General features: G+C 59.0%; 2 protein-coding genes across 7 annotated transcripts in view; both read left to right on the top strand.

Annotated features, from left to right (window-relative positions):
* The window catches only part of ZBTB45 (zinc finger and BTB domain containing 45), a 13,187-nt gene extending 9,058 nt beyond the window's left edge, over positions 1 to 4,129 (top strand). For 3 of the 4 annotated variants that reach the window (XM_024116951.2, XM_028478147.2, XM_024116950.3), the window contains 2 exons: positions 1,442 to 2,726; positions 3,353 to 4,129. In XM_024116951.2, the coding sequence (XP_023972719.1) occupies positions 1,442 to 2,726; positions 3,353 to 3,609 (1,542 nt within the window). In that variant the 3' untranslated portion in view covers positions 3,610 to 4,129. Of the gene's footprint in view, positions 1 to 55; positions 183 to 1,441; positions 2,727 to 3,352 lie in introns of those variants that run through there. The other variant, XM_024116949.3, reaches the window with a different exon arrangement.
* Positions 4,130 to 5,526: 1,397 nt separating this feature from the next.
* Positions 5,527 to 12,987, top strand: SLC27A5 (solute carrier family 27 member 5). Of its 3 annotated transcripts, none has more exons than XM_024116944.1 (10): positions 5,527 to 6,232; positions 6,630 to 6,839; positions 7,232 to 7,390; positions 9,283 to 9,407; positions 10,320 to 10,514; positions 10,598 to 10,688; positions 11,690 to 11,888; positions 12,158 to 12,255; positions 12,405 to 12,535; positions 12,619 to 12,987. In XM_024116944.1, the coding sequence occupies exons 1-10, from the start codon at positions 5,545 to 5,547 to the stop codon at positions 12,793 to 12,795; spliced, it is 2,073 nt and encodes a 690-aa protein (XP_023972712.1). In that variant the 5' UTR covers positions 5,527 to 5,544; the 3' UTR covers positions 12,796 to 12,987. The 3 variants fall into 3 exon arrangements, with proteins under 3 accessions (XP_023972712.1, XP_023972713.1, XP_054935075.1); XM_024116945.2 differs by having other exon boundaries at positions 5,545 to 5,979; positions 6,629 to 6,839; positions 12,619 to 12,874; XM_055079100.1 differs by having other exon boundaries at positions 5,545 to 6,232; positions 10,616 to 10,688; positions 12,619 to 12,874.
* The last annotated feature ends 5,699 nt before the right edge of the window (positions 12,988 to 18,686 follow it).

Below are 18,686 nucleotides of genomic sequence, written 5' to 3'. Positions count from 1 at the left end.
GAGTCTGTTAGGTCTGAACAGGCTCCCTCTGGCTGTTGCGTCGGGAATAGACCGGGAGGTGGGGGGACGCGAGGAGGTTACTGGGGGCAGTGGAAGTGTGCAAAGTGGTCTGAGGGGTCAGATATGGATCATGAATGGCCCCAGCCAAGGAAAGGCTGTTTGGGCGTAAGGCGCCAGAGGGGGTGAGTATGAGACCAAAGTAGACCCCGAGGGGTTAAGAGAGGCCTCACCTGAGCCAGGTTGGTGCAGAGTGGGCGGGTCTCAGGGTGTGTCTTGTGTCCCGACTGATGCTTCTCCCCTAGACTGGAGGTGTGTGTGGCCTGGGTGCGGGGCGAGCCAGGTATCTAAGATAGAGGGGAAACTGAAGCCAAGCAAGCCTGGTGCCTGTCTGATGGTGAAGTAGCTGAGCTGCTCAGATTCCCATTGTTCCCCGGGGGGTGGTAGCCCTTTCCCTTTCCGGTGCCCGAGGGTGGGCAGTGCTGGGATTTCGAGGCCACAGTTTAACAGGAAGTGTCCATATTGCTCAGCCACGCTGATCCTGAGGCCTCTGGTGCTCCACCTGCACCCAACCAATCACACACCCCTGCACAGTCCACGAGCCCCCTCTCTGTGCCTCACCCACACCCTGCGCCCCACAGGCCCAATCAAGATTCCAGGAAGCAGCAGGCTGCAGGAGGCATCTCCCGCTAGCTGTGCTGGAGCGGGCCAGAGACCATGTATTTTCCTCCCGCAGGGCACCTGCTAGGCTGATGCCCAACCTAGTCACAACTCTGTGTGACTATGCACACCCCGAATCGCTTAGCCCCGGAGGCAGTTCATGCCAGCCGCACCCCTGCGAAGACTTCCATATACACTAGTTAATGTAGCCAGGTTCTGAGGCAGCAGACCTCGGTCTGCACAGGGCCTTGGATGTTCCAAGGCTGGGGGCTGTATCAAGGGGAGATCAAAAAGAAGCCACTCGTGGTGGGAGTCGCAGCCAGCAGGGTGGGGAGTGGGTGAGACATGGAAGCCTGTTCTAGATAGGGGTCCCCGCCCTCTTCTCCACAGGGTGTCCTGTCAGAGGAGGATGTGGGGAAGGCTATGGCTACCAGAGTTCCCGGAAGGGTGGGTGGGGCAAGATAGGGGAAGCGAGCCCTGGAGCTCCCCACGCTGGCAGTAAGCAAGACCGGAGGGCAGCAAACCTCTGGTATCCCCAGCCCTCTCACAGCGGTGTGCTGGGGGCTGCAGAGGTCCTGGGGTGGGGGCAGGGAGTCCTGCTGTGTTGCGTGTGTTGAGAACCAGGACTTCGAGGGGCCAGGGCCATTGGAGAAGGTGGGCGTTCCTGAAGCCTGGGGGGTGTGCTTCACCCTTGGGCCACTGTCCCGCTGAAGGGGCGGGAACGCTGGGGCAGAGGGGGTCCCTGGCTGGCTCCCTCTTGCCCACACCCGCTCGTCCGGTGCAGATGGCGGCGGCGGAGGCGGTGCACCACATTCACCTGCAGAACTTCTCCCGATCCCTGCTTGAGACCCTCAACGGGCAGCGGCTGGGTGGGCACTTCTGTGACGTGACTGTGCGCATCCGCGAGGCTTCACTGCGTGCACACCGCTGCGTGTTGGCCGCCGGCTCTCCCTTCTTCCAGGACAAATTGCTGCTCGGCCACTCTGAGATCCGCGTGCCGCCTGTGGTGCCCGCGCAGACGGTGCGCCAGCTCGTCGAGTTCCTCTACAGCGGCTCGCTCGTGGTGGCGCAGGGTGAAGCGCTGCAGGTGCTCACGGCCGCGTCGGTGCTGCGCATCCAGACGGTCATAGACGAATGCACGCAAATCATAGCCCGCGCCCGCGGCCCTGCCCCGGGCACCCCCGCGCCCGCGCCCCTGCCCACGCCCGTGCCCCCGCCGCTCGCGCCCGCGCAGCTGCGCCACCGCCTGCGCCACTTGCTGACCGCGCGCCCCCCGGGCCACCCTGGTGCCGCGCACACACGCAAGCAGCGCCAGCCCGCGCGCCTGCAGCTGCCCGCGCCCCCCGCGCCTGCCAAGGTGGAGGGATCGGATGCCGACCCTGCCCTGACCGCTGCCCCAGACGACGGCGGGGACGACGACGACGACGAGACCGATGAGGAGACCGACGGCGAGGATGGCGAAGGCGGCGGCCCGGGTGAGGGCCAGGCGCCCCCTTCTTTCCCCGACTGCGCAGCCGGCTTCCTACCCGCGGCCGCGGACGGCGCGCGCGAGGAGCCGCCTGCGCCCGCCGGCCTCTCCGATTACGGCGGCGCCGGGAGGGACTTCCTCCGGGGGGCTTCGGCTGCCGAGGACGTGTTCCCCGACAGCTACGTCTCCGCTTGGCAAGACGGAGATCAAACCGCCCCTGAAGGCTGTCCCGCCGAGACCCCTGCCCCACCCGACTGTGTCCTATCCGGACCCCGCCCACCTGGCGTGAAGACCCCCGGGCCGCCCGTCGCGCTTTTCCCCTTTCATCTGGGCGCTCCCGGGCCGCCAGCGCCACCCCCTCCCGCGCCCTCGGGGCCGGCCCCTGCGCCCCCACCCGCCTTCTACCCAGCGCTCCAGCCGGACGCAGCTCCCAGCGCGCCTCTAGGGGAGGCCCCGGCCCCACCGGCCGCTCCCAGCGCAGCCCCCTCGACAACCCCTGCGCGCGCCCCGGGTGCCGAGCCGCCCGCCTATGAGTGCAGTCACTGCCACAAGACGTTCAGCTCCCGGAAGAACTACACCAAGCACATGTTCATCCACTCGGGTGAGCCGGGCTGGGTCTCTGAGCCCCTTGATCATTGGAGATAGGCTTTTTGTTAACATTTGATGACCCTAAGGGTCAAACACAGCCTGTCTCCCCCTCTCTGATTCAGGGGGAGGGGGGCAGCCTACTCTCACCCCGGGGACATGATAGCAGCCAGAAGGGAGGGGGCAGGTATGCCGGGGTCTTTCCCAGTGTAAGGGTGCTGGGCCTTGCTAGACTGTCCCCAGAATGGTGGCCAGCGACCAGACAGTCCAGAACGCTTTACGAGCGTGGCAGGGATGGGGGAGGGGTAGCCCGGCCCTGTGCCAGGCACGGTGCGGTTTGGGGGCGGGAAGGTCCCTGGAGGTGGGGGTAGACCTGAGTGGTCAGCCTCGGTGGGCAACGATGTCCCAGACCTGCGGGGTTCCCTGCTGGGAGGCTACCTGTTGGAGTTGTGGGTCACAGACAGGCAGTGACATCCCGGTATGACCCTAAGGGTCGGGGAGAGGGGCGTCGCTGCCGGGCGGGGGGATTCCGGGTGGATGGCTGGTCCGGTTGGGGAGGGTGGGGGGGTCCCTGCCCGGCAAAGGCGCCCCGGGGCCCCTTCCCAGCTGACCTGAGTTTGCTGCCCTCCCTGTCGCCCGCAGGGGAGAAGCCCCACCAGTGCGCCGTGTGCTGGCGATCCTTCTCGCTGCGCGACTACCTGCTCAAGCACATGGTCACGCACACGGGCGTGCGCGCCTTCCAGTGCGCCGTCTGCGCCAAGCGCTTCACGCAGAAGAGCTCGCTCAACGTGCACATGCGCACCCACCGGCCGGAGCGCGCGCCGTGCCCCGCCTGCGGCAAGGTCTTCTCGCACCGCGCGCTGCTGGAGCGCCACCTGGCCGCGCACCCTGCGCCCTGATCCGGGCCTGGGGCCTGGCCACGCCCACCGACGGATCGGTCAAGCCCCACCGCTGTCACGCCTGCCGCGGCCACTTGACCACGTTCCCGCCACCAGCCCACGCTTTCTCCTGAGAGCAGGCCCTCCTCCTGCTTCCACCCTTCTCTCCAGCCCAGCCCGCCTTATTCCTCTCCTCCTACGTACTCGGCCCTCCGGGTGGGCGCTGGCTGGGGATGGTCAGGGACCCGACCACCTCAGAACTGGATCATCTCCAGCCTGAACTAGGGCTCAACCATGGTGCGGGGCCCAGGATTCATGGCTCCGACTCTGGTTCACGCCCCTCCCCTCCCATGAGTGGGGTGGGGTCTGCTCCCCCGCCCCTGTGTCAGGCCGGGAAATGTCCCCGGCTCCCCGACCCGAGCTAATCCTCCCTCATCTGGCGCCTGGGGCGTCTCAGGTGGGCCCATCATGGACTGAGGCCTGGTCTTGCGACCCCTGCTCTGTAATAAAGGACTGTGGGCCGTGGGGCCGAAACTCGGAAGCGTGAGCTCCCGGACCCGTGTGTTCCTCTTCCTCACAGACCGTCTGTGGGTGTCGGGCCTCAGTGCCCCTGACCCTGGGCAGCATCCCTGCTGCTCCCTGGGCTCCTTCGGGCTGCGAGCGGATGATCCGCTTTGCCATCTCGTGTCTCTGTTCTCTGGGTGGGAGTGGGGTGCGCGTATGACTGGCGCTGGACTCGCCCAGAGCCCTCGGTCCTGTGGGGAGGGGTACCGGCGGGTCTCGGAGAGGGAGGCCACGTGTGGGAAATTCGCAGCCACAATCCCAGCTGCTGCCGCCCAAGACGCAGATTTCGAGGCCCCGCCCCCCAGATCTTCCAGACAGAATCTCTAGCCTTCAGACTTCTCCTCCCCTGTCCTGATGGGCATGATGGTCGAGCACCTCACTTTTGGGGGTCCAGGGAGTCTTTGGGGCCAGGCTGCCACTAGGGGGTCCGAGCCCCAGGAGAGCTGTCCTGGCCGGCAAGGTCGCAAGTGCCAGGCAGGGCTGGGGTGGGGGCAGGGCAGGAAGCGGCAGCCGGGACCCTTGCGCTGCCCACTGGGCTGCGGAAGGTGGCCAGCCAGTGTCGGTTCGAGGCTACTCTTCGCGTGCCCCCATCACACTGTCGGCACGTGGCCTGGGCACCCCGGTCCGAAGTGTCTGCAGCCGGTGAGGGGGGTGTGGCCTGTAGGGCGCTCCAGCAGCCCAGCTTGCCGTGATCCTAGGCCAATGGCGACGTTTCTCTGTGCTACCCCCTGTGACTGCCTCCCAGAGGAGGGGGGGCTAAGGCTTTCCTGGTCCAACCGTGCATAGACTGCCAGGCCCGCATTCCAGGCAGAGTTCAGCCTCCTGAACCCTGAGCATGGTCCCCGCTGATGCCAAGGGTAAGGCAGAGGGTCAGAGCGGACCACATGGCTTGGAGGTCAGAGCTGGGTTTGAATTCGGGCCCTGCCGGGGTTCAAGGGCTTACTGAGCACCTGCTGTGTACCTGGCAGGAGGCTGGGGGCACACCCCGGCCGGGACCCATCTCCCGGAGGATTCAGGTTAAGTAGGTGCCACAGGAGAACTTCCTGGTGAGGTTTGCGGATGGGAAGGCAGTGCTTACACCCAGAGCTGCCCTGCTACCCTGCTGAATTTGCATTTGGCGTGGCTGGAAGTTCAGTTGCCTGAGAGAGGGATTTCTGCCTATTTCCCAAGAGCCTGGGGCACAGCGTGGGGGCAGAGGCAGAGGGGCCGGAACCGAGCGGCAGACCAGGCAGACTGAAACAAACAGGGTTAAGAAGGGCTGCAGGCAGAGGCCCGGAGCCGCCACCGTGGTCAACAGCCTCTGCGTCACCGCCGGGGGGTGGGGCCGACGGGTCACAGCCCGGGCAAGAGGTGGGCATTCCCGGACACTTCCCCGAGGCAGGAGCAGGTACGATGGGCATCTGGGGACGACTGGCCTTCTTGCTGTTGCTGCTGTCGCTGCTGCGAGGCCTGGGGCAGTCCGCATGGCCTGCGGCAGCGGCCCCGGCCCTGCGCTGGCTCCTGGGAGACTCCGCCTGCTGTGCGCTGCTGGGCCTGGCTGTGCTGGCATGGCCCTGGCTCGGCCCCTGGATGCCCCGCTGGCTGAGTCTGGCGGCCGCGGCCCTCACGCTGGCTCTGCTGCCCACGCAGCCGCCCCCAGGGCTGCGCTGGCTGCCTGCAGACCTGGCCTACACCTTCAAGATTCTCCGCCTGGGCCTGAACATCTGGGCGCGCTTGAGCCGCCAGCCACCTGACACCTTCGTAGATTCCTTCGAGCGGCGGGTGCGAGCGCAGCCAGGGCGCGCGATCTTGGTGTGGACGGGGCCGGGGAGCCGGTCGGTCACCTTCGGGGAGCTGGACGCCAGGGCCTGCCGGGCGGCATGGGTCATGAAGGCCGAGCTGGGCAGCGCCACGGGGCCCAGCGCTCGGGAGCCCATCGCCCTCCTCGTGCTGCCCTCGCAGACCATTCCTGCCCTGGGTCTGTGGCTCGGGCTGGCCAAGCTGGGCTGTCCGGTGGCCTGGATTAATCCGCACGGGCGGGGGGCGCCCCTGGTGCACTCGGTGCTGAGCTCTGGGGCTCGGGTGCTTGTGGTGGACCCAGGTGAGGACCTCAGAGACCAGCGGGGGTCGGATGCGGTGGGGACAGGGGCAGGAGACAGACGTGGAGGATTGCTGCCCAGAGGGTCCTGGCGGGGGCTGGGCAAGAGCTCCGTGCCCCTCACCCACCCCCAGGCAATTAGGGCCAAAACTTAGTTGCTGGAAAGTAATTCCGAGGGCACCAGAGCTTTGCTTTGTGTTTTCTTCAACATGGCTATTTCAATTTTTTTTGCCCCCAAATACTAATTACGGGGCTCTTTACAGATAAGGCAGATGCTCTTCTCTGCTGGCTGGCTGCTTCCTCCATGGCTGGCACTGGGCTCCTCTCCCACATCTCGGGTGCCCCCCCCCACCTCAAACGTGGGCCTCCTCTAAGTTCCTCCTCTGACCCATTCCCACAGACCTCCGGGAGAACCTGGAGGAGGTCCTTCCCCAGCTGCAGGCAGAGAACATCCGCTGCTTCTACCTCAGCCACTCCTCCGCCACGCCGGGGGTGAGGGCTCTGGGGGCTGCCCTTGACGCTGCACGCTCAGAGCCCGTGCCCGCTGACCTTCGAGCTGAGATCAAGCTGAGAAGCCCAGCCCTGTTCATCTACACCTCGGGGACCACCGGTGAGGGCGCCCAGCAGTCCTAGCCCAACCTCTGAACCCTTCTGCTGACATAACTCCAAGCCTGACCCGTGCCTCACACTTGACCTCTGAAACCCACCGTGCCCTTTGACACCTGGCCGAACTCTGACCCCCAGTGTTATTTGAACAGTCAGCGCCAGAATCCTGCCTCTGGCCAGTAAACAGCCCCTGAAACCCTGAACTTTGGAATTCAGCCTCTGAACTCCAGTCCAACCTGTCCTCCCCCAACCCACCCACAGGTCCCATACTTGACCACCTTTCGAGAGCCTCACACCCCTGACTGTGCAGACCTGACCCTGCAGGCCCACTCCTGCGGGCGGGTCCCTCTAGCGCCGTCCGTACACCACCCCACTCTTCCCGTTCCTTTCCCCCAGGGCTCCCGAAGCCAGCCATCCTCACGTACGAGCGGGTGCTGCAGATAAGCGGGATGCTGACCCTGTGTGGGGTCACAGCTGATGACGTGGTCTACACGGTCTTGCCTCTGTACCACACGATGGGGCTGGTCCTGGGGGTCCTTAGCTGCCTGGAGCTTGGTAAGCCCTTCTCTGAGGACCACCCCCCAATCCACAGGACCGCCAGACCGGATGTCAAGGCCCCATAGGTTACCCAGCTCCCCAGGTTCTTACCTTCGACAAGGGACCGTGAGCCCCAGGGCGCCCTGGACAGAGGGCGGGACACACAGACAGTCCTTAATGGCTGTGCTGAGGTCAGGAGGTGAAAGAGCTGATATGAGTGTTGGTCACACATCTGTCATCGACACAGGCGGCGCCAGTGAGGGAACACTCACCAAACATTCCATCAGGTGGTCGTCTCCCTAGACACCTGACCATGAATTCAGTCAACAGACTGCGCTGGTCTGTTTTTTGTTGTTGTTGTTGTTTGGTTTTTGGGGGGTTTTTTTTCCGCTGAAATTTTAACACGGAAAATTGTGAAATATAAAAATTTCTAAAATTCTCTACATGCATCCTCCAGTACTCACCACCCAGCTTCGGCCACCATCAGCATTCTGCTCTTCTGTGTTTCGTTTATCACCTCCCCCTTATTCCCACTTGTCTTTTTACTCACATTTTATTTTAAAAATTTAAACTCAAGGACAATTTCAAACATACACTAAAGCAGAGCAGAGAGTTTGATGATGCTTCCCGTGCCCTCACCCAGCCTCAACAATTGTTAACATGTTGCCAATTTTATTTCATATGTACTCCCTTCCTTCCTTCTGGATTATTTTGGAGCAAATCCTAGACCCTATCTTTTTGTTGGTAAATACTGCAGTATGTCTCTCTAACGGGTAAGGCCTTAAAAAACAGTAACCAGGGTGATCATCACACCTGAAAAAATTAACAGTAACTCTTTGATATTATCTGATGTGCACTTCCTGTTAAAATTTTCCCCAATTGTCTTACTGTCTTTTTGCAGTTCAACTGTTCTCATTGTACTTGCTTGCTTGGCCTCTGCTCCTCTCCCTCCCACACTTCCTGGTAGACTAGATGTTCCCTCTAGAGATGTTTTTCAGATTCAGTTCATTTATTCTTGTCAAGAACCTTGGTGGGGTGCAAAGTGCCTCCTAATTTGTCACGTCGGAGGCTGCTCAAAACTGGGATCCTACCTTAGGCTAAGAAGAATTGGGAAGCTTTCACTGGAAAAGTCCTTATCAGCCTCCCCCCTGGTTTTAGCAGCTCTTGAAGACCTTTCCAGAATCCAGGCATTTCACTAGGGGTTGCTAACAAAGCTATCGCTTTCAAGGACCCAGCATCCATTTTCACAGAGAGAGCATTATATTTCACCTCCGTCAAGATACAGCCTCGAAGAAGACACGTACTTGCTACCTCACCAAGCACACGAGCCATCGTCCCTTTGGGTGCAGGGATGATATTTAGCTTTGGGGGTTTTGTTGAGGATTAGGGCTGAGGTGAGGAGAGTGCCATCCACAGAGCCGGCTGCAGAGGAGGGGATCAGAAAAGGAGGGAGCGCTTTCCTGGAGTGGATGTTAGGGGCCCCGAAGATGTATTAATCCATGTGTCCACCCTTCAGAGCATCCATCTATCCATCCACCGACCCACCCATCCATCGCCCATCCACCCTTCCACCCACCTTTCCATCCACCTACCCATTCACCCACCTATCCATTTGCCGAGCCAGACATTCGTAAGACAGTTATCACGATCAAGAGCGATTCCTACTCACAGCCCTTATTCAGCAGTGCTCACTTGGTACCAGGCACCGAGCTTTCCACACATACTGGAGACGGGATTCAAACTCAGGCTCGGCTGTGCTCTTCTCAAGGGAATAGTTTTGGCTGGGCCAGCAACACAGAGATGAGCCTGGTGTCATCTTGGGTTTCAGGGGCCACAGCCAGGTGATCAAAGCAGCTTCTCACAGTGGCTTGGAAGCATGACCTGAGACCCTTTCCTCTCCTCCCGCCAAGGAGTGACCTGTGTCCTGGCCCCCAAGTTCTCTGCCTCCTGCTTCTGGGACGACTGTCGACAGCATGGTGTGACTGTGATCCAGTATGTGGGAGAGGTCCTGCGGTACCTGTGCAACACGCCCCAGGTGAGGTGCTAAGGTTAGGGCTCCAAGGTGAACATCCCAGGAGTCATCTCAGGTAAAGATCTCAGGTAGATTCAGCCCAGGACTCAAGCAAGGTCCCTCAGGTATCAACAAAGCACCCCAGACAAGAGGCACGGACAGTGAGTCCCACACAAAGTTTCCAATCATGGCTGCTTTGATGATCAGCTGTGCTATCTTGGGCAGGTTACTTCACGTCTCCCAGCCTCCGTGTCCTCTTTTGGAAATCAGGAATAATACCTCAACGGGGCATTGTGAGAATTAAACACGTAAAGTGCCTAGAACAGGGTGTGGCTCAGGATAAACGCACTAGATGTGAGCTGGCCTCATGCTACGTATCAATGATGTATGGACCCTGGGTAACTGTCTCTAAGCAAGGTCCCCAGGTATCCTTCCAAATATAGTCTCTAGGTAACCCCTCAGGGAAAGGTTCCTAGTAACTCCCCGCAAGTAAGGCTCCCAGATAACTCCCCAAGATGAAGCTTCAAGTCACTCCCCAGGTCACCTTCAGGTAAAGGCCCCCAAGTAACCCCTCCTGGTAAGGCCTCCTGTTAACCACCCCCCCCCAGGTAAAAGCTTCAAGTAGCTACCCCTATATAAGACCCCGAGGTTTCCCCTAGGTAAGACCCCAGATGAGGCCTCCAGTCACCCCTAGATACCTCTCCAGGTAAGGTTCCCAGGTAACCTCTGCAGGTAACCCCTGCAAGTAACTCTCCAGGTACAGACTCCAGGTAACTGCTCAAGTAAGAACTCAGGTAGATCACCTAGGTAAAGGCCCCCCCCCGTCACCTCCCAGGTAGCTGCTCAGGTCAGGACCCAAGACAGCCCTCCCGGGTAAGGGTTCCTGGGCACACCCGAGGGCACCTCCTCCTCGCCCTTCTTGGGATGTCCCTGCAGCGGCCGGAGGACCGAACACATAAAGTCCGCCTGGCGATTGGCAGTGGACTCCGGGCAGAAGTGTGGGAGACCTTCCAGCAGCGCTTTGGCCCCATTCGGATCTGGGAAGTCTACGGCTCCACGGAAGGCAACGGGGGCTTTGTCAACTATCCAGGGCGCCGTGGGGCCCAGGGCAAGACAAGCTGCTTCCTTCGAGTGAGTGTGTTGGGTGTGACGGTGGCCCTGATTGAGGCTGAGCCCACAGGACCTCTGCTGACACCTCCCCACCCTCCACTCAGATGCTGTCCCCCTTCGAGCTTGTACAGTACAGCACGGAGACAGAGGAGCCAGTGAGGGACAGTTGGGGCCTCTGCATCCCTGTGAGGCCAGGTATAGGGACTGGGGAACCTTCCCTGGGTGTGGGAAGGGTGAAGCCCCTCGGTCTCCTCCGTGGCTGGAACAAGCCACCCAAAGCCTTGAGGCTGATGTCCAGTGGTGGTGTCTGCAGTCCTCACCTGGACCCTGAGTCCCAGGCCTGTCTGACAGCGGTCCAGGGCCCTCTCCCTCTCAGCCTGTCAGCTCTGCCCAGCTCCTCTGCCTCAACCTCTTGTCCATCTGAGCTGTTCTCCTGAGCTTTCTGTCGAAGTCACATCCTCCCAGGCATCAATCTCTTGTCCTTAACCTTGTCCTAGGGTCTTCTCTCCGGGGGCATCGCAAGGTCCTGGCGGAATCTCTCTCTTCCCACCACCATTTGCCTCTCTCTCTCGTCCACCCTTGTTAGCCTTTCCCTATTTCTATTTTTTTTTAACACTTGGATAACATTTACTATGTGGCAGGTATTGTGCTATACATACAATTATTTAATATCTACCCCCAGCATGTTGTGTGGCCCGCGGCCAGCGGTCAGTTTGTTGAGTGAATGAACCCAGCCCCTATGTGCACACCTACAAAGTTGCTGACTAGCCCCTGGAACAGCCCATTACACTGATAGGTAACTGGTGATTGGAAGGATCTTCTTTATATTGACCGCAGCTGCCCCCCTGCAACTTCCACCCTCTGAGTCTATCTCTGCCCCTGTGGGTCCACACGGTACGAGCCTTCATTGTCCTTCCGCGAGCTCGACTTCGCAGCGTGTGAAGACTCATCGGCCCCCCAGCGTCTCCCTTCCCGACCCTCCCTGCAGAGGCCCCTCCGGGCTCCCTTCCGCGGCGGTGGCCCCCTATTTCTAACGGACTCCCTGATGCCGCCTTCTCCCTCCTGCCTCGCATTCTCCGTCTCGGGATCCGTTTCTGGGTCTCTGTCTCTTCTCCGGCAGAGTCCCGGCCGCGGCCTGGTGGGCTCCTGATGCTCTCGCCCACGGCTAATGCCGGACTCCCACTCCTACCCGCCAGGGGAGGCAGGGCTCCTGCTGACCCAGGTGCTGCGTCACCAACCTTTCCTGGGCTACCGTGGGCCCCGGGAGCACACAGAAAGGAAGCTGGTGGAGAACGTACGGCGCCCGAACGACCTGTACTACAACACCGGGGACGTGCTGGCCCTGGACGACGAAGGCTTCCTCTACTTCCGCGACCGCCTCGGGGACACCTTCCGGTCCCGCAGGGTTTCTCAGGGCGGGGCTTCTGGATTCTGGAGGGGGCGGGGCTTCGTGGACAGAAGGCGGAGCCTCTCCTTTCCAGGGACGAGACTTGTAGATGCAGGAGGGGGCGGGGCTTGTGGAAGGAGGCGTGGCCTCTCCTTTCCAGGGGCGGGACTTCTGAATTCCGGAGGGGAAGGGGCCTAGTCGCTAGGAGGCGGGGCTTGGTCAGGGGCGGGGCCTCCTTTCCCGAGCCCTGGTCCCAGCACCCCCTCCAACCCCGCAGGTGGAAGGGTGAGAACGTGTCCACGCGGGAGGTGGAGGGCGTGCTGTCAGTCGTGGACTTCCTGCAGGAGGTGAACGTCTACGGTGTGCCTGTGCCAGGTGCGGAGGGTTCACCTCGTTCTAACCCTCCAACTGCTTTGTGGGTGGTGCCGGAGATTTGTTACAGGTGGGCGGCTGCCGGGACCCAGGGGAGAGAGCCAGCCGCGGGCACTGCGAGGTGGGTCCGCGAGGATGCGTGTGCTCCACAGGATGTGAGGGCAAGGTGGGCATGGCTGCCGTGCAGCTGGCCCCCGGCCAGGCCTTTGACGGGCAGAGGCTGTACCAGCACGTGCGCACTTGGCTCCCCGCCTACGCTGCCCCCCATTTCATTCGTATTCAGGTGAGCTCACCGTGGCCGGAGTTGGTGGGGGGGAGGTCTCGGCGGGACAGTCACAGTCGGGGTTACAGTCCCTGCCCTTGCAGGACGCCTTGGAGATCACAGGCACGTTCAAACTGGTGAAGTCCCGGCTGGTGCGCGAGGGCTTCGACGTGGGCCTTGTTGCTGACCCCCTGTACCTGCTGGACCACCAGGCCCGAGCCTTCCGGCCCCTGACGCCGGACATCTACCGGGCAGTATGTGAGGGAGCCTGGAGACTCTAACCGTCGGGTCAGCCCACAGGACATCCGAAGGCACTAGGCCCAACGCCGATCACCACCCCCTCTTGTATTGCCACCCACACCCCAGACCTGCGCGGGGTCGTCAGGAATCCCAGCCTGGCCTTATCCCCAGCTGCACAGTGTGGGATGACCCTGGCCCCACAGCAGAGTGAGAATAAACTTGCATGTGTACACAGATGTCTGTGCGGATGGGGAAAGAAGCAAGGAGTGCAGGGGCCGGTGCCCTCACTTACTTCAGGGTCCCCCCACCTCTTGAGGAGTGGCCTTGTCTGGGCAAGGCCAGGGGTGTGGGAGGAGCCCGCAGCCCCACAGCCACCCCAGGTGGGGAGACAATTCTATCTGTGGGTCATTTGTGGCCTCTGATGCAGCTGAGGCTTGGCTAGGCCAGTAGATGTGGACGTGGTCTGGAGGATGTGGGGAGAAGTGCCACGATGGGCAGTCTGACAAAGGCCCGAGGGCCTTGGACTGAGGCAGGAAGGGTGTGACTGGGGGAGGAGTGTGTCTGGCAGAGTGCATGTGCAAAGGCCCTGCGGCAAGTCCCTCTGGGGGGAGCAGAGGCAGAGGCTTCTGGAGAACAGAGTACGCAGTGTCTTAGGGGCCATTGTGGGAGCAGTAGGCAGGGGGATGTTAGCGGGAGCAGTTGTTGCTGGGTGAGGTCCCCGAGGCAGTATCATGGCCCCACGGGTCCCTGGGCATTTTAAGGTGGGTTTGCTATGAGACTCTTCTCATCAGTGGTGGCGGCAGCCTGAGCACAGCAGACCAGGCACTGCGGGCCATCCCTGTGGTTGTCTTCCGGGATGTGGCTATTCCTGTCGTCGTTGACTGTTTCTCTGCCCTCGGGGCCAAGGGAGCCCCGTCCATTCCCCCACAGAACCACAGCCCCTTCTTGGCACTGGTGCACACAGCTGGACTCAATCTGGGCCCACTGTGGTGCAGCCCACCTCCCTGCACACACTAGGTCATCAGGTTTGTTCACACGCCTGTTCCCTCCATGAGAGACCCTGGCTAGGAAGGGAGCTGGGGCTGTGTGAACATAGCAGCAGAGGCCCAGGCTGGCCACCCCTGCTTTGGCCCAGGCCTACTTCCTCCTGGAGCACACAGTAGGTCCAGTATCGTTTGACAGCTGGCGCATAGCAGCAGAGACTGGGCTGGTCCACCTTGAGGCCCAGTGTCCTGCCCTTAAGGCCCTCGTACCCTCCGGGACCAGAAAGCAGCCTGGAAGAGAGCTTGGAGTGTATGGATAAAGCAGTAGAGGCTGCCACTGGCCACCCTACTGCAACCAAGTGCTCCTGTCATGACTTGTGACTGTCCCTTAAGACCTGCTGGGCACTGCTCTACAGGTTCTCCAGGCTTCCCTGGAGAAGGAAAAGCTGCCCATCGCCTGTGCCAGCATGAGCCGATACGTCCACTTCTCTTGCATGTACCATGCTGCGAGTGGGGTGAAGCTGTGGCCATCCCCCCCGATGAGGAACACTGCATTCCTGCACCCGGGTCAAGGGCGCTGACTGGTGAGGCCGTGTCACTGCATTTCCTCTTGACAGAAGAGGCTAGCGTCTGGGATGTGGGCCAAAGAGACCCACCCAGTCGACAGAAGAACAGGTGCTGGGATGCCTGGAGAGTGGTGCGGGGGGATGTGTGCTGGACACGAACCTGGGTGTATGGATCCCCGAGGTTTCCGTGTGGATTGAGAGCTGGCCGCTTACAGGCTGGATGGCCTGGGGCAATGCCCGGAACCCCTTACCTCCCGAGCACTGTCTTCCTTCCTTGTAAAACGGGACTGGTGATCGTGTCCACCTCAACAGATGTTTGTGGGGACTAAACAAGATAGACGTGCAGGGCAAGCTCCCCACAAGGGCTACCTGTCGTCCCTGACGCTGGCCTCCTGGCTCGGCTCTCACCGCGGGCCTGTTTCTTCATCAGCAGCGTCACTGGGAGGGATCGTTGTCCGCAACAACAGGATTAAACCGTACCTAGGAGCCCTCAGGACTGCCCTTGTCGCCGGGCCAATGCGGGTGTGTCTCAGTCAACAGTCTGTGTCGCCCTCATCCCATCTCACAGGGTGGTTGTAGCGTTATTCCCACTTTAGCGTCAGGGAAGCCCCGGCTGAGGGGGTGCTTCAGCCGTGAGTTATTTAGCCAGCACCGTCAGGGCAGGCGTCAAGTCCCTCCGCCATCGCATGGATGTTATAACAAGATCTCGCTACGGATCTGAAGGCTTACAGGTCCTCCAGCACTTTAAACAAATTCCTGCCCCTGCAAGCCCCAGCCAGCTTCGGACATTCACAGTTTTTGCTATTACCTTTGCAAGGATTAAAACATAATTGTTGGGGCTCCCCTGGTGGCGCAGTGGTTAAGAATCCTCCTGCCGATGCAGGGGACACGGGTTCGAGTCCTGGTCCCGAGTGGGGTGAAGCTGTGGCCATCCCCCCCGATGAGGAACACTGCATTCCTGCACCCGGGTCAAGGGCGCTGACTGGTGAGGCCGTGTCACTGCATTTCCTCTTGACAGAAGAGGCTAGCGTCTGGGATGTGGGCCAAAGAGACCCACCCAGTCGACAGAAGAACAGGTGCTGGGATGCCTGGAGAGTGGTGCGGGGGGATGTGTGCTGGACACGAACCTGGGTGTATGGATCCCCGAGGTTTCCGTGTGGATTGAGAGCTGGCCGCTTACAGGCTGGATGGCCTGGGGCAATGCCCGGAACCCCTTACCTCCCGAGCACTGTCTTCCTTCCTTGTAAAACGGGACTGGTGATCGTGTCCACCTCAACAGATGTTTGTGGGGACTAAACAAGATAGACGTGCAGGGCAAGCTCCCCACAAGGGCTACCTGTCGTCCCTGACGCTGGCCTCCTGGCTCGGCTCTCACCGCGGGCCTGTTTCTTCATCAGCAGCGTCACTGGGAGGGATCGTTGTCCGCAACAACAGGATTAAACCGTACCTAGGAGCCCTCAGGACTGCCCTTGTCGCCGGGCCAATGCGGGTGTGTCTCAGTCAACAGTCTGTGTCGCCCTCATCCCATCTCACAGGGTGGTTGTAGCGTTATTCCCACTTTAGCGTCAGGGAAGCCCCGGCTGAGGGGGTGCTTCAGCCGTGAGTTATTTAGCCAGCACCGTCAGGGCAGGCGTCAAGTCCCTCCGCCATCGCATGGATGTTATAACAAGATCTCGCTACGGATCTGAAGGCTTACAGGTCCTCCAGCACTTTAAACAAATTCCTGCCCCTGCAAGCCCCAGCCAGCTTCGGACATTCACAGTTTTTGCTATTACCTTTGCAAGGATTAAAACATAATTGTTGGGGCTCCCCTGGTGGCGCAGTGGTTAAGAATCCTCCTGCCGATGCAGGGGACACGGGTTCGAGTCCTGGTCCGGGAAGATCCCACGTGCCGCGGAGCAGCTGAGCCCGTGCGCCACAACTACTGAACCTGCGCTCTAGAGCCCTCAAACCACGACTACCGAAGCCCGCGAGCCACAACTACTGAAGCCCCTGCGCCTAGAGCCTGTGCTCTGCAACGAGAAGCCACCGCAATGAGAAGCCCGCGCACCACAACGAAGAGTAGCCCCCCCTCGCCGCAACTAGAGAAAGCCCGCGTGCAGCAACCAAGACCCAACGCAGCTGAAAATTAAAAAAAAAACAACTGTGGCTGGTGTCCCCAGCTTTCGCTCCCAAAGGCTGCTTCATGTTAATGCCAGCAAGGAGGTTTGCGTTTGTTGTTGTTTTCTGCTGCCTTGGCAGGTAGAGTCACAGCTTGTAGCCACTTTAAATCCCGTGTCTTCAAGTGACAGGGACATTGGCTCTTCCTCCTTGTGACTTCTCCATTTGTGTGTTTTGCTGACTTTCCTTTGGATGTTTGCCTTGTTCTTAACAATTTAAAGGAGCTCTTTGTCTGTTCAGGATATTAGCCTTTTATCTGTACTGGGTGGCACAGATTTGGTGCAGACTCTTTTAATCTTGTTTCTGTATCTCTTTGCTGTACAGGAATTAGACTTTTATGTAGTCACATAAGATTAAGCCAGTTCCATAAAATAACTGGATAGATTTCTGTATCCCTGGGCTTCTGTTGTAGAAAATCCATTTCTAATGGATTTTTAAATGTGTTGCCATGGGGTTGCTCATAATATACATAAATTTATATTTCCGTATATCTCTGATACAAGTCTATTCAGCAGGTACATTTTACTCTTTTTTCATGACTAGACTTACATACTTTAGTGCCCTCTCTCATTTCTTTGCTCAGGTTCAGTGGTGTAATCTATTTTATTTATTGTTCTGTGCAGAGAGCTCTATTTTGGATGTATTTGCTCTACTCTTCTGGATTGGTCTTTTGTGTACTGTCCCTGCCTGTGTAAACTTCTGGGGTGACGAGCGGGCACGGCCGGGAGAGCCGGCACAAGTGGTCCTCTCGGCTGGGCCAGGCTGCCCTCGCTTCAGCCCTGAAAACGAGATCCCTGTAAGCCTACCCTGTGAGCAGAGTCTGTGAGCCACATCTAGTTTCACCCTGCCGTTGTTTCGTGACTTCAGGCCTTTACCCCAAACCATGTCTCCCTCCCGCTGACTTGGGCCTGAGGGCCCTAATATATATTTTGCAACAGAAAAAAAGCAAGTTCTACAGCCCCCCCGAAAGACTCTTTCCCTTTTGGATGCCAGCAAATAGATCGTACAGCAAGACACAGTCTGATTTGGGAGTCCCTTCTTGGCCTGGCACATTCAGTGGACAAGAGTCAATTTACTATGAAATAGTGATTCCTCCTCTGACCCAGAGGTCTTTGCAGGAGAATTGTCAATAGTTTGCTTTTTTGGTCTTATTTCTAAATGTGTTTGATTACGATTAAAAAGGTAGATCCTATAACACCTCTTTATCACACTTCACACCCTTTAGCGTGGTTATAAAAAAAGACAATAACAAGTGTTGGGAAAGGTGTGGAGAAACTGGAACCCTTGTATGCTGCTAGTGAGAATGCAGAACAGTGCAGCTGCTTTAGAAAAGTCACCTCAAGGTTAAATGTAGAGTTACTGTATGATCAGTAATTCCAGTTCTAAAATAATCTATTTTTCCCCTATAACTTTATTTATTTATTTATTTATTTATTTTTGGCTGCGTTGGGTCTTCGTTGCTGCTCGGGCTTTCTCTAGTTGCGGCGAGCGGGGGCTACTCTTTTTTTTTTTTTTTTTTTTTTTTTTTTTTTTTTTTTTGCGGTACGCGGACCTCACCGCTGTGGCCTCTCCCGTTGCGGAGCACAGGCTCCGGACGCGCAGGCTCAGCGGCCATGGCTCACGGGCCCAGCCGCTCCGCGGCACGTGGGATCCTCCCGGACCGGGGCACGAACCAGCGTCCCCTGCATCGGCAGGCGGACTCACAACCACTGCGCCACCAGGAAAGCCCTATTACCTGTCTTGATGGTGAGTCTGTGGCGTCCCTTCAAAGCCCTGCTCTCCTCGCCCTGCTTCAGCCTTGCTCAGCAGCTTTGGGGTGTGGTGCCCCACCCAGCTCTGGAGGGCCTTCATCTAGTACCGTGGCTCCCACAGTGGGCAGCGGGCACCCGAGGGGGCCCACTGTTTTTTTTTTTAGTTTTTTTTCCTTTTTAAAAAATTTTTTTGAATTTTATTTTATTTTTTAGACAGCAGGTTCTTATTAGTTATCTATTTTATACATATAAGTGTATACATGTCACTCCCAATCTCCCAGTTCATCCCACCACCCCGCCCCCACCACTTTCCCCCGTTGGTGTCCATACTTTTTTTTTCTACATTTGTGTCTCTATTTCTGCCCTGCAAACCGGTTCATCTGTACCATTTTTCTAGGTTCCACATATATGCGTTAATATATGATATTTGTTTTTCTCTTTCTGACTTACTTCACTCTGTATGACAGTCTCT

Source organism: Physeter macrocephalus, chromosome 17 (assembly GCF_002837175.3).
Source record: "Physeter macrocephalus isolate SW-GA chromosome 17, ASM283717v5, whole genome shotgun sequence".
Taxonomy (NCBI): domain Eukaryota; kingdom Metazoa; phylum Chordata; class Mammalia; order Artiodactyla; family Physeteridae; genus Physeter; species Physeter macrocephalus.
The sequence above is the reverse complement of the archived record's forward strand: the minus strand, read 5'-3'. Positions and strand labels throughout refer to the sequence as shown.

What these genes read in the sequence shown, in the direction of transcription:
- SLC27A5 (XM_024116944.1), top strand. Translation starts at nt 5,545, where the DNA reads ATGGGCATCTGGGGACGACTGGCCTTCTTGCTGTTGCTGCTGTCGCTG. An exon ending in ACCTGTGCAACACGCCCCAG is followed by an intron (nt 9,408 to 10,319) that starts GTGAGGTGCTAA and finishes ATGTCCCTGCAG; the next exon opens with CGGCCGGAGGACCGAACACA. An exon ending in CTACGGTGTGCCTGTGCCAG is followed by an intron (nt 12,256 to 12,404) that starts GTGCGGAGGGTT and finishes TGTGCTCCACAG; the next exon opens with GATGTGAGGGCAAGGTGGGC.